This window comes from Alligator mississippiensis, chromosome 6 (assembly GCF_030867095.1).
Source record: "Alligator mississippiensis isolate rAllMis1 chromosome 6, rAllMis1, whole genome shotgun sequence".
NCBI classification, from domain to species: domain Eukaryota; kingdom Metazoa; phylum Chordata; order Crocodylia; family Alligatoridae; genus Alligator; species Alligator mississippiensis.
Window position 1 is genome coordinate 75,685,514 of NC_081829.1, and position 16,234 is coordinate 75,701,747.

The 16,234-nt window shown below is 35.7% G+C and overlaps 1 protein-coding gene across 2 annotated transcripts in view; it reads right to left on the bottom strand.

Moving 5' to 3' along the window:
* Positions 1–2,759: 2,759 nt before the first annotated feature.
* Positions 2,760–16,234, bottom strand: part of PPP2R2D (protein phosphatase 2 regulatory subunit Bdelta) — a 46,342-nt gene continuing 32,867 nt past the window's right edge. For both annotated transcript variants that reach the window (XM_059730017.1, XM_006265017.4), the window contains exons 5-10: positions 13,510–13,622; positions 10,718–10,895; positions 9,470–9,634; positions 7,346–7,515; positions 7,162–7,253; positions 2,760–4,913 (exon numbers count right to left, since the gene is read on the bottom strand). In XM_059730017.1, coding sequence (XP_059586000.1) covers positions 4,634–4,913; positions 7,162–7,253; positions 7,346–7,515; positions 9,470–9,634; positions 10,718–10,895; positions 13,510–13,622 — 998 coding nt within the window. In that variant the 3' untranslated portion in view covers positions 2,760–4,633. The remainder of the gene's footprint in view (positions 4,914–7,161; positions 7,254–7,345; positions 7,516–9,469; positions 9,635–10,717; positions 10,896–13,509; positions 13,623–16,234) is intronic.

The following is a 16,234-nucleotide window of genomic DNA, read 5'->3' on the forward strand; positions in this document are numbered from 1 at the left end:
TACAAGACTCCTCTATTGCTATATTGAGAGGACAAAGACAAATTATTCAAGAGGAGCATACAACTGAGAAGCCAGAAGGTTGCAGCCTCAATACTCTTAGCTTTAAGAGAGGGGGAAGGGACCTAGAAAGTTAACCAGTACTAATACACATAAAATGACAAAACAAAACAATGATTAAAAAAAATGACTCACCAATCATTTCACTGCTAGAAGGGAAAAAAGCTGGGTGGTCTGAGCAAAGGCAGAGTCTTCATACTACAGTTCCCAACAACCATAGTGGACTGCTTCCAAAATTTACAAGCAAGAGGTATGATTCATTAGGGATGAATAAGCAGAGTCTGTGAAGGGAAAATATGTTTTCACACTTTTCTCATTTTCACAGGAATGCTAAAGAGATGCATGTTAATGTTCTAGTACATTACATCTGCAGCACATCAGTATGAATTACAGATATCTTAACTGGAACTCACGGGAAAAATACATTAAATAGTATTATGTATAACTTGTATTTTATATAGTACTTAAACCAAACAATTAGGTTTGAGAATTACATAAACTATACCTGAAAAAAACAATTTAGCACATTAGGCCCTCTGTAAAACTTTTCATGTTACTAACCTAGCCACTAAACATTGTTAGATCCATCAGCATGTCATTTCATTTTGCCAACTGTTTAAACCAGGTCTCCCCACTCTCTCCAAATCTCCATTCCTACCTTCAAGTGCCCTATCAGTCGAAAGCACCAGTACCACCAGTCTTACAATTCACTTATCTGCCTATAACCAAATTTTAGAATTCTAAAATAGCACACTGAACAAACAATATTTCAATTTATTTTGAGAAATTACATTCTAATCTACAAGCAAGTAAAGTGCTTTCCATTAAATACGTACTCCGTTTCACAGGAAATACAGAAATAGATATAGAAGTCTGTTAGAGCCTAGCTCCATAGCTTTATCTTCTACTGTTATCTACCAATAGGCAGGTAGATTGTTTCCAATAGGTGAGCCTGAACCCATTCAATCCCTTTTTCATCTCTGCTTCCCCAATTGTACTATATCCTAGTATACCCTACTTTTTTAGAAGATTAAAAGAGATTTTATCTCAATTTTAAGGGACCAACTTGAAACTCTTCATTATCAATAAGAATTCATATACAACTCAGTACAGCACATAATCCTTTAAGTATTTATGCACTTTGACATGCATGTTGAATTACAGTATTAGATAATATGGGTACTTCAGGAAAGTACAGTGCAGAAGTATAGATTAAAAAGAAAAAGTCTGACTCTTACCTGGAAACTCCTGTGTTAATTCAAAAGTTAAACTTATTTCCTTAAAGCAGCGGGTCTCAACCTTTTTAACCTCAAGGCAGACCTCCGTAATTTTGTGAATTGAGTGGCATCCCATTTTAAAAACTAATATATTAGTGCTCAACTCCTTACAGTGGGCATAAGGGAACAGCCAGGCAGGGAGAGCCTGAGCCTGTTCTCATCTGCTTATCTTCACATTTCCTGCCTCATCCCTCAAAGTATCTTGCGACACCACAGTGCCCCAGGTGAGAAACACTGCCTTAAAGACATGAAACAACAGCTGTCCACAGTTATCATGCTTGTAGGAAACATATGCATAAAACCAAATCACTATTTCTTAAAACAAACAATATTTTATCTGCCAGAATCTGAGCTTTTGGAATTTCTCCTGCAGTAACTGCAAGCTACACATATATAATGCTAATACATAATATTCTTGTTAATTATACTATCACTTGAAATCATACCAATCTTTTTTTTTGACAATGCGAAGGTTCAAGGTATCATAATGTTCGTGATGTTGGCACAATGTAGGAATCTAGCAAGGAAAAAAGAATAAAGACAATAGAAATCTTACTCAAAGGCAAAATAAAGATGCACTTGAGGAATGAGGTATTACAGACTGGTTTGAGATACCAAAATTGTTAATTGATTTAACTGATCTCTCAATGATCTCATTTCTGTGTGAACATCTGAAAATTTGAGTGAGAATTCCATCCACCAGAAAAAAAATTACCAGAAAGACTGGTTAAGTGAGGTACACGGTGAAAGATTTTCAGGAACCATTATTAGCTGTTTAGCTGCAAAATCATGCAAGTAAATATACCTAGTTTTTAATAAATAACTAGCTATCCAGTCTCATTAAAATCCTTTAAATTCCATCCTTTTTTCACCTATGGTTACTTAGGCCATCTAACACAGTGATGACTGCTACCACTTTAGGAAACTATGATGGCACCAACATTATATAGGCTCCCCCTAGCAGAAGCTCAGTAGGAAACCTGGAATCACACCATGGGTTTTGCTAGCAGTGCAAGGTTGGCTACAATATGAAATCTTTTCAGATTCCTAATGTATGTATAGCTCTGCCAGCAGATTTTCGTAACTTAAGCAAAGGGATTAGACTTTACCGGTCCTAATTATAATAGCTCTAAAATACACAAGACATGGTGAGATGGATTTCTGAATTACAGGTCTGAATTTCTACACATTTAAACATACTTTGCTCATTGGAAAATAAATTGGTCTACCCAATGCTGAAAAAATGCAGCATTTGGGCTGTTAGATATCTATATTAATTTACTATGCTTATTTGAAAAAGGGAAATAACCAAATGAATGCAGCAAAAAGCCGATTTGGCATCTATGTGGAATCACTCGGAAATTTGGGTGGCATTTCAATTTCAAAAGATTAAAATAAGGAAGGTGTCAGACTACACAGAGCATGTTCAAGTAAACATTTAAAATTTATTAAACTTTTTGGTCAAAATAATTGAACAAGTATATACAATCCCATTGTATTAGCTCTATTATGTATTTTAGGAACAAAGGTCAAATATAATGCTTAAATGACCTAGAAGTTCCACATTTCAAGATCTGCAAATAGTGTCACAACCAATATACAGTATAAGATTTTTTTTTATTTAAACTTTATTTGTAGAACCCCAAAGTTAGTTGTATTTACTAGCTTATTATGAACAAGAGTGGCACTCTATGGACATTAATTGAGAGGGTAGGAACAGTGACATTTCTCTTGCATATCCATATCTGATTTAATAATCATAATGCACCTTCATTTTAATAAAATGGAGTGTAAACCACACTTCTGTATTTCATGAGGGAAATTCAAGAGTCTAATTAACTAAAAAGACCTTATTTTGCATTCCTTGCATATCTTAGTACTCGATTCTATTAAAATATGCCATCATTTCTTCTGACACATTTTACACCCGCATTTAGTTGGGATAAAGAGAACGCTGGATGAGTTTATGCCCTTTTGGAAAAAAATACCCAAAGCTTAAAAATGATTTTTAACCCTGATGTCCACAGGAGCAGGGATGCTATGACAAATGCATTTTGCATCAGTTCATAGTTTCACTATATCCTGATCACCTGGTGTCAAGTGACAGAGTATGTTAAAACTTTAGTTGTGCTGCTGCTTGGTATAATCAAGTCAGTTTTATTTGCTGGTTTGAACTGCAATGTGAAATTCTAAATATATTTAATTATGCCAAATTTAAAGTAAAAGTGTATTTTTCCAAAATAAGTCACTAAAAATATAAAAAAAGTAATGCACATAAGGTATGTCTCTGTGTCAAACATCTGAGAGGCATTAGTTAAAAATAGATTTTATATTGTCAAAGCAGAAATTTGATTCAATGTTTTATTGTATATTCCCTTCTGTGCAAAGTAGTTTCTCTCTTTTAGGATGTAGATGTTTTTATACCAACCTTCTCAAATCCCCTAGTTTGTGTATACAGATGTAATTTGACAGAAATCCAACACAACTTAATGACAATTCTGTGGAAACTAAATTTAGAATTTGAAATATTTCATACTACACAAAACAGTTTATACCAGGCTGTCAAAAAATCCAAGTTTTGGGACAAACATTGTCAAATTCCCCATTAGAATTATTTTGCACAATCTCAATACATGCAATAAAAAAATAAAAGACTGAATACATACTTTCAGATTTAAAAACACTTTTTATAGTTTGTTATTTTTATTAAGTGGTTTACACCAGAAGGTGTGGTTATAGATACAGTTGGTGAGTAAATATTCATGGAACCTGTCTATGAACCCAACTCAGGACCTACCTAAGTGCTCAAAGGTAAAAACACCTAAGCCTAGATAAAGGCCAGAGGAGGAATGTTTACAGGCATAAAGCACAATATATGTTTTCAAAGGCCCAAATATTACAGCAGAGAAAGAGCGAGAGAGATAGAAATTACATTTATGACAATTTTTCCTCTTGGTTGTTAAATTTTTGGTCTATAAACTGGAAAGGAAGGCTCAGACTTAAATAAATACATTTGTTTTGAGTATTGGCCTTTATTGAGCACTGTCCATCAATTCTGCTTCAAGAGGGCTTTTTCTTTTAGAAAACTGCAATTTGCATTCCACTCCCCACCCCCCTCCAATGAAGGCAGAACTACACCACAAACTCAAAACCAGGCCAGCTTTTCTCCTTTATCTATAAAGGGAAGTAAGTGCATCAATGTTCTTTACTGGTAGGACAACAAGGCCTTCTCTTTTACAGATAAACAACTGAGCTTAACTATGCAAGACGACGACTTTGTCCTCAATTAAGTCATCTTTTTAGTTAATTTTGTCCTGGAATATATACAAGTTATTGGTGGCAGCTACAGCAATGATGTTTTCTGTGGGGTGCCATGCTGTATGAAGGATCTTCTTGTTGAAGTCCAGACTGTCAACGCTTATCTCGTCTTTCTTTCTCTTACCACCTGTACACACTTTGCGTGGCTTTAGGATGGCACGAGGTTTGCTACTCTCCCTTGATGCTTCTAAAGTAATATCCCGCCGTGTGTTTCGGTCAAACATCCGGAAGAAATTGTTGTAGGATCCAGTCATGATAGCACTGTTTAAAACAACAAGAAAAGGGGAAAGGTTTTATTATTATGCAGCCAGACATGACATGCTCCTCATGCACTTCGCACTCCCTTACCATCTCCTCCCCATCATTCTTCCCCATCTTCCCTTCCCCACTCTCACTATGTTACGTATCCTTGCACCTCACACCTTCCCTTTTCAACACACATCCCTCTCCCTGAATGCCTTTCTGGCCCACCCTTCCAGATCAGCCTAGAGGTGACAGTCAGATGAAGGTGTGACCACTGCCAGTTCTCAGGTTCCAAAAGCCCCAATTGTTGCCAAAACCTCCATTTCTCCTGAAGAGTTTCTGTAAGTTATTGCAGGTACAAAATATTTGCACCACAGTCATTCTAAAATGTGGGAGCTGTACTAAATACAGCATCAGGTGTGATAAAAATCAGCAATTAAAAATATCGTCTTTTTAATTTAATCATTTTTTTTTTCGTTAACATGATTTTAAAAAAAAAACTTATAAAAAAATAGTTTTAATTTAAGATATGTTAAAGCTCAAAGATATCATCATGGATTAGTATATAATTTGAAGTTATTCTACTTGAGACAATATATTCATGGAACATTTTTAGAAGTTTTATAAAGAAGTCACAACAGGCCATGGACTATATTAGGGGCCCAGTCTTATGGGGTTCCCAGACAGCTCCTCTATAGATTAGTAAAAAATAAAGAAAACCAATCCACCCAATGGGACTCAGTGCTCAGAACCCATTAAGCATCTCTCTGATGCTTAGTTTCAGTTCTCAAACTGTGGATTTGTGTCTCCAGAGATTATAGGCAGACATGGTTCTTTGGGAAGATGTGGTATCTTTTATTAGACCAACTAAATAGTTGGAAAAAATGTTCTTTTCAAGCTTTTGGGCACAAATACCCTTCTTCAGGCATAGGAAAAGTTTGTTGTCTCCAGATAACATCCTTGCTAACAGCAGTATATGAAGATGAGAAATAACAGACATGATTACCCACCCATCAGCCCTATTGTCTCTCTGCAAGTTTGTGTACACACAGTCAGCCCTTACCTCTCTAAAGTGCAGTTTCAAGAAGTTAAATGGATAAAGGATATCAAACAACAAGAATGCACTGTTTGTACAAAACAATGATTAAATTGAGGCTTCTTGATCAGTGACTTAAATCATGATTTAAATTGATATGATTTAAATCAAATCCACTCTTTTCAGCTTCAAAACCCTCTTTATTAGATTGTGTGGGGAATGGTACAGAAAATGGAAAAATACTTTTATGGGGGGGAAATTGAGTCACAAATTGTTTTACATTATTTTGTTAAGCATTACAAACTTCAGATAATTTTACAATCTATAAAACTGCCCAATATTGCTCAATTTGTGTATTAGCAAAACAACAAAAGAGACCGACATCAGACGGACGTCACACTTTTTGGAATTTGTTGAAAACCAGTTATATTACTAGCATTCCAAGTGAGATTTTTATACGAGCAATACAATAAACTCTGTCACAGCTGCCCCTTTATTCTCCTTCTTATCCTCTTCTGGTAGGTCTCATACTTTTACCTATCCTAGGGTAGAAAGGAGGGCAGGGTGGCACCTTAGAGAGAGGCATAAGCTTTCACAGGCAACAGCCTAAGTCAGGGTCAGCAACCTATGGCTGGATCTGATCTGTGGGAACTTTGAATCTGGCCTGCAGATGTGGGGCTTTGATGGCATTAAGATATGGGTGTTCTCGCCATGCCACCAGGGATGGCCATCTGCCTGACCTGAGGTGGGTCATTTCTAGGATACCCAAAAAACCCCTCAAAAGTGATCCTGCCATCAAGTTACGTTGTTTTTACCACATTTACTTAACAATACATTTATATAAATTATAAGAAAAGCCAGAAGATTAACACTGCAATAGTCAGCTCCCTCTTCTTTATTTTATATTGGTCAACTTTAATACAATTGGAGATGGAAACTACCAGAGCTCAGAAATAAAATCTGAGCTCTCAAAATACTGTGCGCTTATTTAAAAGCAAAAGTGGAAAACATGTTCTCAAATAGTTTGAATAAAAGAAAAAAAATCCCTGTTTGTATGCAATTGCAATCCCAATAGAGTCCATTAAGGGGCATATGTAATTACCGCTTAGTTAAGTGAGGTTTGAGCACACGCAAAATTAAGGCATCCCACAAAGTCTATTCACTGCTAAATATTAGTCACGCGCTAAGCTAGGACTATGGAAGTTAAGATTAATTCAAACTCAACCTTACCTATCAGAACCATTCCAGCAGCATTCAAACTTGTCAAAAATGCAGTCATTTTCATACAAGGAACAAAGCTTGCTTCGAAGATATTCATGAACCTGGAAACACAAAAATGGTGTTAGATAGAATTAACGAAAATTAAGAGATGCATTTATATATATACACACATATATATATCTGAAGATCATACTTGATATGTCTCTACAGGCCTGTTCTCCATATTGAGATCCCATACTTTAACCGAAAGGTAGTCTCGTGTCATCATATATCGACCACTGTGGCTGAATTTTACATCAGATATTGATGAAATGATTTCTGAAAAGAATGACCTGCTGCTGGGATCTTCAGGCTCTTCAAAAACTGTAGATTAAGATAGAAAATAAAACTGAAAGTAACATACTAACCTTCCAAGGAAGCTAGCCCTGTTCAGTAGTTACATATATTAAAACTGTGATATTAAATTCCCTTTAAAAAGGTGTAAGTGTGGTGTTTTTTGTGTGTGATCTCTCTCTCAAAAAGAGAGTACTAAGGCTCTAGTAGACTGAATCACTAGAGGTTAAGGTCAAATATGTTTTCCATTAAGGTACAGCATTCAAGAAGTTACAGCTATTAGTGTGCAGGGATAAAAATCACAATGGGAAAAAGTAGTACATACAAAAACAAAAAGAAACCAATTCTCAATGTGCCCACCAATTATTCTGAGCCTTTATCACATACTTAAAACAGATTTTTTTTAAATGAGAAACAGCAAGAGAAATTAGCATCAGCAAAAAAAAAAAAAAATACTATGTATCCTGCTACTTCTACTTTTGGGATACTGTAGTGTTTGTCACCTAGTGGTCTGTAGAGGTGCTAGGAGTAGGCCATAAGAGCAGATATAAGGGCTGAGTCAGCTGCCCCTCCCAATGTTCTCAGTGCCAGACATCATCATCATCAGAAATCAAGATGTTCTGCATGTACTATGTCCAAAATGGGAAGCAGCAAATCCATCTTCATACAGCACTTCAGGCAAGCCCAGCAGCTCTGGTGACAAGCAAACTCACTTAGCTAAGGCAGAGTCCAAATATGCCTGTTATTATTTCCCAGAGCTCGTGTAAGTAGAGCTTGCTCAGGTACCTCTGCAGAATGCTTGGCAAAAGGGTATAAGACCCTGAGACTGTGAAGCTGCAGGGTTATGCAGTCTGGAGTAGGCAGGTTGTAGGGTGGCAGATGTGAGGGTAGGGATGGAGTAGATAAGCCTGGGATCAAAAGACTGAGAACCACTGCTGCAGTGTACAAGTTTATATGTGACTATGAATTGCACAATACAATCTGTTGAAACAGAAGTATTAGTGCCTTAATTGTATATGCATATTTCTGCCTCCTTTCTTGAACCATACTACCTAGTTATATTGAAAATCATATTCAAATTTCCTCATGATATAAGGAGCCATCCAAAATTAAAGAAACAGAAATAAAATGCTGTAGACTGCTGCACATTTTTATAAAGATGATAAATATGAGTAGTAAAGACTGGCCATTGACATTTTGTATTACAAAGACTAAGCTGTCTAAAAAGTAACTGTACAGTATCAAATTTGACAGTGTATAAATATTTTCCTTCAACAATCAAAAACCCTCATCATTACTGAATATAAGCTTACCTGACATAATATTAATGCTGTTACATTTTATACATTACTAACTAAGCAATAGCAGGCTGGGTGTAAAGATAGGCCTTATTTCTTATGACTGAAAAATAAGAGCTTTCCTCACCTATATGAGGCTATGTGGCTCAGCAGATTTAAAACACTGGCCTTTCACCTCTGGGAACTGGCTTCAAACCCAGCATCTCTCTTTATGCAGAAATTTAATTCCAGTAGCAATAAATGTTAACAAACAAAATGGGTTCTGGCAGCCTCAGCCCAGTTCCTAATGCACAAAGGTAGATGTCAATAAACTGCCCTGAACTGGCATTTGTTAAGCAGATACCTTTGAGAAGCACCAAGACTGAGTCTGGACAGAAGACAGGTCTCACTGGTGCCAAAAGCACTTGTTCCCATCAGTTTATGCTGCATAAATGGGTAAACAGGAGCAGAGTCACACCGTCAATTGTCTCATGCTACACTTCTGCTTGGTGATGGCCTAGAACAAGACAATTAAAATGTTCCATTCTACAAAACTACCACCCCTTACCTTGTAAGTTCTTACCAATAAACAGAACTAAACATTTTTGTGTTTATGTACATAGAATACCTATACATTTTCTAGAAAGATGTACATTTACTTGACTGAAAACAGTCTACAAGGGAAAGAGAGATCTTAGGTAACTTACATTTTGAATGCCTATCACAGAGAGCTGAAGAACGCATATCACAGAGTCGAATAGTTCCTTTACTACTACTGTAGACAAACACATTACAGTGATGTGGGTGGAACTCTGCAGCAGTAATCACTTCTGTTAGTTCCTCCATATTGGCAGGCTTAATATCTACAATATCTGAAAATTACTGGTAAAGGCAAATAGCAGTTAATGCTTTATTTCTAATATAATTGGCAAAAAATTGTTTAAAGAAATACCAGGTTTTTTAAAGAAGCCTTGAGTATGATCCTATCTGTGCCCATTTATACAAGGTAAAAGGGCCCACGTGGCATAAAAATGATTCTGGACTGTTCCAAATAGTATGCCTTAGAACAGCTCTAGATGTGGTATAGCAGTTGCCAAAGGCTGAACTGAGGCTGAAAGAAGAAATTCAAAGTTATAAATGCATTTCTAGCTGAAAGCATCTGATCTCCAAACTATAGTGTGTGTTTCCAATTAAAAAAAAAATAAGATGATGAAAGTAAGCGGGTCAAAAGTATTTTGAATATTTTGAATTCTTTAGCATCAAATAACTGTACAATGGATTAGAAAAGCAGTGTTTTCCCCTCTCCCCTCTTCTAGAATCTTTACTCAGTAAAAACAAAGTACACTTGTACTGAAACTGATTTAAATAAAACCCACACATCTTTGCTAAATAATATCCTGCCTGTTTATCTGACTAAATTGCTGTTTTATATCTCAAAAGGTCTTTCCTTTTCCTATATAAGCTTTTCCTTTCCCCCACACAGTTCATCAAATTAATCTCAAATAGCTGTTTCAGTCTTAGATAGGAAGGCCTGCTGCCACAGCAAAGAGTACTTCAATAGTGAGCATTAAGAAACACTGGTATATACCATTCTAAATATCTTCATATTAGACATCTTATTAGACAGAAATGTTTTAGCTACAGTGGGAGGCAGACTTTTGTAACATGAAATTCTTTATATAATTTTATTTAAAAAATGTATGATCAAGTTCATGTAATGAAAAATCAAACACATTTAAGAGCTATGGTCCCAGAATTTCACGCTCTTGCAGTCCCAATCAAACTAGGCCAAATCCAGATACTTGCTTTCCAGATGTGAATAAGCACAGTTTTGGAATTAATTTACCATGTGCCTAGAATTCAGGTATTCAGGGGCTTACTGAGTTTATTAAAATTGAAGTGCTTCTATTATATTCCAAACACATGGTTACAAAATTCATACAGAAAAAGGATACTAAAACTTCTATCTGTGATTTCTAAATGCCATAGATTAATTCTTAGGTCATCTGCAGAAAGGTACGTTTCATGATCACTATTTACTGAAATAGAATTTATGTGATATGTATGTGCATTAGCAAATATCCTTCTGGGACTTGCTTCTACCATTAGGTCCATGGGTTTCAATATTGGCACCTAAAATAGAGACAAGAAAAAAAAACAAGAATAGTCTATTTTTACATATAGGGAAAAAACTCATGATTTAAAATTTTAGTTGAATCCATTAATTTTAACACACAATATATTTGCTATTAGTAAAAATGCTTTAAACTACAGAAATCTGATTTTTTTCTTTATTGAAAGAATTCAGTTTTTAGCTGTTTTTCAAATGCATTCTGTACGACTAGTTGTCCACTTACTCTGACTTCCCACATCACCATTCAAAACCCATATCCTGGATTAGGAACATGGAACTGAAAGGAATGATATTTTGTATGAGATTCATATTAAAAATTCACTTACATCTTTCCTTATCAGGGGATAAGCACATTTAGAGATGCTATCAATTTGAAACTAATACCTGAAATATGTATTTTCATGTAACATCCAGAAATGAAATTAGCAAAAGGAATTCAATCTGTTTACTTTCAGCATTTGGTAACATTTTGTTTACATACTGTTTCCCCTGTAGAAAGTCCAAAAACGTATTCCTCTGCCCACCAACAGGAAAAATAGATACACTTTAAATCTTGTTTTAAAAAAGGGAAGTTAAAGAATGAACTATTAGAAAATGGAAATAAAAAAGATCAATTAAAAAAAAATTAAAATGACCATGCCCACATAATGAGCTATTGATCTTTAGCTTAATTAGTGCCAAATTGTTTTTTACACACTAAACAAAGTCAAAGCAAAGCAAATTTAAAAATGTACAAGAAACTTCTGAAGGTTCCCTATTTCTTTTTTATTTAAAAACTTTCTTGTTCTTTTCACTACATTAGTTAAATTTTAAAATTTATAACAAAATTAGAGAAAAGAGCTACAGTGAAACAAAGTTGTAAAGTCAAGATGAATGAAAAACAATACTCAATGACAAAACTATTAATGCAGAGTAAAGGTTGCTTGTGGTTTTCTCACGCCCTTCCAGAAAGCAGAGTTCCGAAAAGTGTGAATTTCTAAAAACCAGGAAGAATTAAGACAGATGCCCATTCAGCCTTTATTTACCCTGTCCTCCTGGAAATGACAATACATTATTCACAAGCATTCTAGGTGTTTTCAGGATATTAGAGTCAGCTGTATAGAATAGGAGAGATTAGCTGGAAAAGTTTGGCAGCGCTGAAATTGTGATGAAGTGACTTGCTCCGCTATCGCCTTCTGAGAGAGAAACCTGATTCCCATTTTTTGTGATCAGAGGTGCCTGTGCACCTGGAGAGATCCAGAATGCTTCATTTCATAAAAGTATTCTCTAGGTAGTTGGGGGCAGGGGGGAGGGGAGGGGATAGTTGTTGGGGGGTTTCTTATGCTAGCAGATCGGTGTCAAATAAATATGATGTGTAGATTTAATGATGGATAAGTGAAAGTAATGACACTGATTACACTGGGTGATTTGAAAACCAAGTATAACATTTAACACACAGAGCATTCTTTTTGTGGAATGGACTAAATGCAACTGTGTGATAGGGATGGTCATCTCCTACTCAGTGCAATGCAGAGGCAGAATGCAAGTACAATGTGGCATAAGTGAAATGCAACTTTGCATTAAAGGAGACAGAATTGAGGTTTTATTGGGTTTTTAGCTTAACTACTTCCTGGTTTTAGTCAATCTTTAAACAGAAAAGATTCTCAAGTACAACAGGACTGGTACTCTCCTATAACGTTATATAAAAAATTAATCTGTCTTTTAATTCAAAAACAAACAAATGAACAAGGAACCCTAAACCTTGATGAGATTAAGTAAGGAAAGATTAAAAAAACAAGTTACAACCAATGCATTTAAAAGAGGAATTTACTTTGATCTAAATCTTTTTTCATCATTTAAGTCCTATTCCAAGATTAAGCAATATATTAACAATGCAGAGGACAGTTAAACTCCACCCCCACACAGTGAAGTGATCCATCTTTGCCATATTCACAGACCAAAGCAGAGGAAAGAAGCAATGCCTAACTGAATCCAGTGGGCCTAGTTAAGTTCAGAAACAAGTGAACCAAAATGTCTAACATAGCTTTCTTTTTTAAGCTAATACAGAAAAACTGCTGACAGTTGCCACTGGAAACATTTTTTTTACACTATCATGTTGGGAAATGGATCAATTACACAACAGGCCTGTTCAGAGAAACAAACTGAACTGCTTTTCTATTTAGGTTCAACTATAACTTAAGAGTCTGTTATATTAAAACCTAGCTTCTGAAAAATAAGATTCTATTGTAATTGATTTAACTGTCCATAAACTCTAAGGAGTAAAAAGAAAAATATGTATACAAAAATTAAGCATATTTTAAAAACTGTATTCCTGTTTACAAGATATTCCAAGCTAACTCATAATATAGCAAATGATTCAGTAAAACAGTCTGGTGTTTAATCTTCTGGAACCAACTATACAGTGCTTTATTCTGTACCTGAATTAATGAACATACAGTAGCGTCTTTTCGTCTAATTTTTTAAAATTTTTGCATGAATATGACGTGCCTAATAAAATGGTTTAATCCACATAAATTTGTCCTGCAAGTATCACTTCTAAAAAGTACAAAGGTAAAACTGTATATTCAAAAAATAATTTAACTGAAGTCAAACTAAAGAAAGAGCCAAACATACCCGTAGTGCTGTGATTCTGAATGGATCCCTAAGTCTTCCATCTTCATCTTTCAAATTATAACCTTCAGCTCTTTTATCCCTTTCACTTATTTTCCATAATTTAATAGTTTTATCTAAAAACAAGAAAATTCATTTTCTTGAAATAAAAATAATAACATTAAAGATTAAATTTATAAACCTGTATGTTGAAATTTTAACTTAGCCAAAGCAGGGATTGTCTCTCTACCAGTGTTTCAGTTGTGCCAACCACTGACAAGTCTTTCTTAATTATGACTTGATGCCTTTGGGTACCACCATTATATATAGATACACATATACACATATATACGCACACACACACACTATATATATCAGAAGTATGTTACTTTGTTTGAACTGCTTATTAAACTGTTCAAATTTTGCCATTAGACTATTATGTACCTTTTTTAGACAAACAAACAAAATAGAATTAAAATTAAGGGTAAAGATTGCTAGTTGAGCACATGGCATTTATACCCCAAACATTATAAACTGAAGCACTTATGAGAAACCAAATCACATTCCAGTATGTAAATGTACAGTTAAGGTCCAAACACATAAACACTTGTTTATGTGCTCACTATTCTGTAAACTATCCCATTAAAGTCCAAATAGAATAAGCAAAGCCTAATTCTGAATTCACTGACCTGCCAGCATTATCTACTAGTGTTTTGGAAAAAAGAGAATTCTATAAGCAAGGAAAAAGATAAAAAATAGGTCATGTTATAGGAACTGTTCTTCAAGATACTCTACATGTAACCCACTCATGATGGGCATATACACACCTTTCTGCATATAAGTTTATTATGAGTTATGCATATGCCTTGCATGCACGACTGGTATACATATGCACTTATGCTTATGTTGTTGTTTGGCAAATCTCTAGCAGTGAGAATCTACTGAAGGATGATAGTAGACAACCAAATTTCAGGCTGTTCTAATCACACAGGACTTAGACTATATTAGCGTATGATATCATTAATACAGCTTGCAGGTCATGCTGCCTGAACTGAAACTTGCGTCCCTTTATATCTGTTACCAAAGGAAACCAAGAGTCTAGGATGTCTGCAAATGGATCTTGTTCTACTCAACTAGGCTGCTCCTTACACCTAAAGGATACTTTGGATGCTCATTGACTGTTACTCTATATGTAACCAGTGTTTCCCAACCTTTTCCAGCTCAAGGCATACTTGCACTAATAAAAATGTTCCATGGCACACCTGTTAAGGCATTCCCGATCCTCATACCTATTGTAGCTCATTGCCATGGCAAAATTCTGCAGCACACCTGTTCACTTCTGATAGCACACTTTTGTGCCATGGCACAATGGGTGGGAAACACTGATGTAAACTGTGTTTTGATGTGACACCTTGCATTTCACTCTCTGTGATTTTCAGAGTAACAGCCACTTAAAATGCCACTATTATTTGTAAATAATGGAATGGAGTTGAGGAAAACAAATCAACAATGATGCAAACAATATCTCCATCAACTGTTGAAATAACTAGTCTTGCGAAGGCAGATTTTTTTGTGAACCAGAGGATTAATGTAAGCCTTTCTCATCAAAAATCTATTAACTGTATACAAGAAATAAACTCAAGGTATCTTGAACTGTTAGGACATACTGTCAAATCCTGAACTTGAGCCCCAGCATCAGTCTAGGCCAAACCTGGAAGTTTTGCTAAACTTCCAGGTAGCAAGTCAACACTACCCCTCTGCTTGCCTCCTACCCCATCCCTTTCTTCAATGCCTTTGAAATGTTACTGTATGTTGCAGCCTCAAGCACTAGAAGTGCAGCAATCCCACACTTTCCTTCCCTTTATTTTTAAAGCCACCCCATTATCTTTATAACCACCATTCAGGTATTTGAAAACTTACAAAAATCTCTCTTAGTCTTCTTTTCTCCAGACTAAATAATCCCAGTTCTTTCAATGTTTCTTCCTAAATCAAGCTTCCTAGGCCTCTAATAATTTCTGTTGCTCTCCAATGGACTTTATTTTGTCCACATCTTCGTGGAATTGGGACACCCAAAATGCATGGAAAAGATGGCTAATCAGGAATTTGTCCTCACAGTAAATCCAACACGTGTTCATTGCAGCTGCATCTAAACATGCTTGAAATTGCCATTCAGACAAACAAAACAGACCAAATTCCTCTTTCAAATCTAAGGGAAGGTTGTTAGCAATGTGTCACTGGATGCAATTATATTTCAACAGCATAGCTTAGTTATGATGACAAAAGAAGCCCTTTATCAGTTGGAGGATTGTCACCCTCCTCTGGACCCTAAATTCTCCACGTCCTTTTTAAAATGTCGAGTCCAGAACTACACAATACTCTAGATGGTGCTTAACCAGTGACGAGTACAGGGGTATTGTCACTGCCTATGCCTATTGTCACTTGCATCTAAATGTTTCTATTAATGCATCTCAAAACTACATTTGCCTTGTGTGGCTGCACTACACACAGTCACACCAAGTCTCTGATCTATGGAGACTCTCAGATCCTCTTCCACAGTGCTGTCATCTAGCCAGGTGTCACCCACTTTGTATTTGTTTTTAATTATCCTTCCAGAGGTGAAGCACCTAACTTCACCTCGTTAGTTCAGCCCAGCTTTCTAATCTGGCATTCCAGTCTGAATTGCGCTCCCTTCCTTCAACATGTTCAGAATCCTTCCCAGTTTCATGTCATCTGCAAACTGGCTCACAAA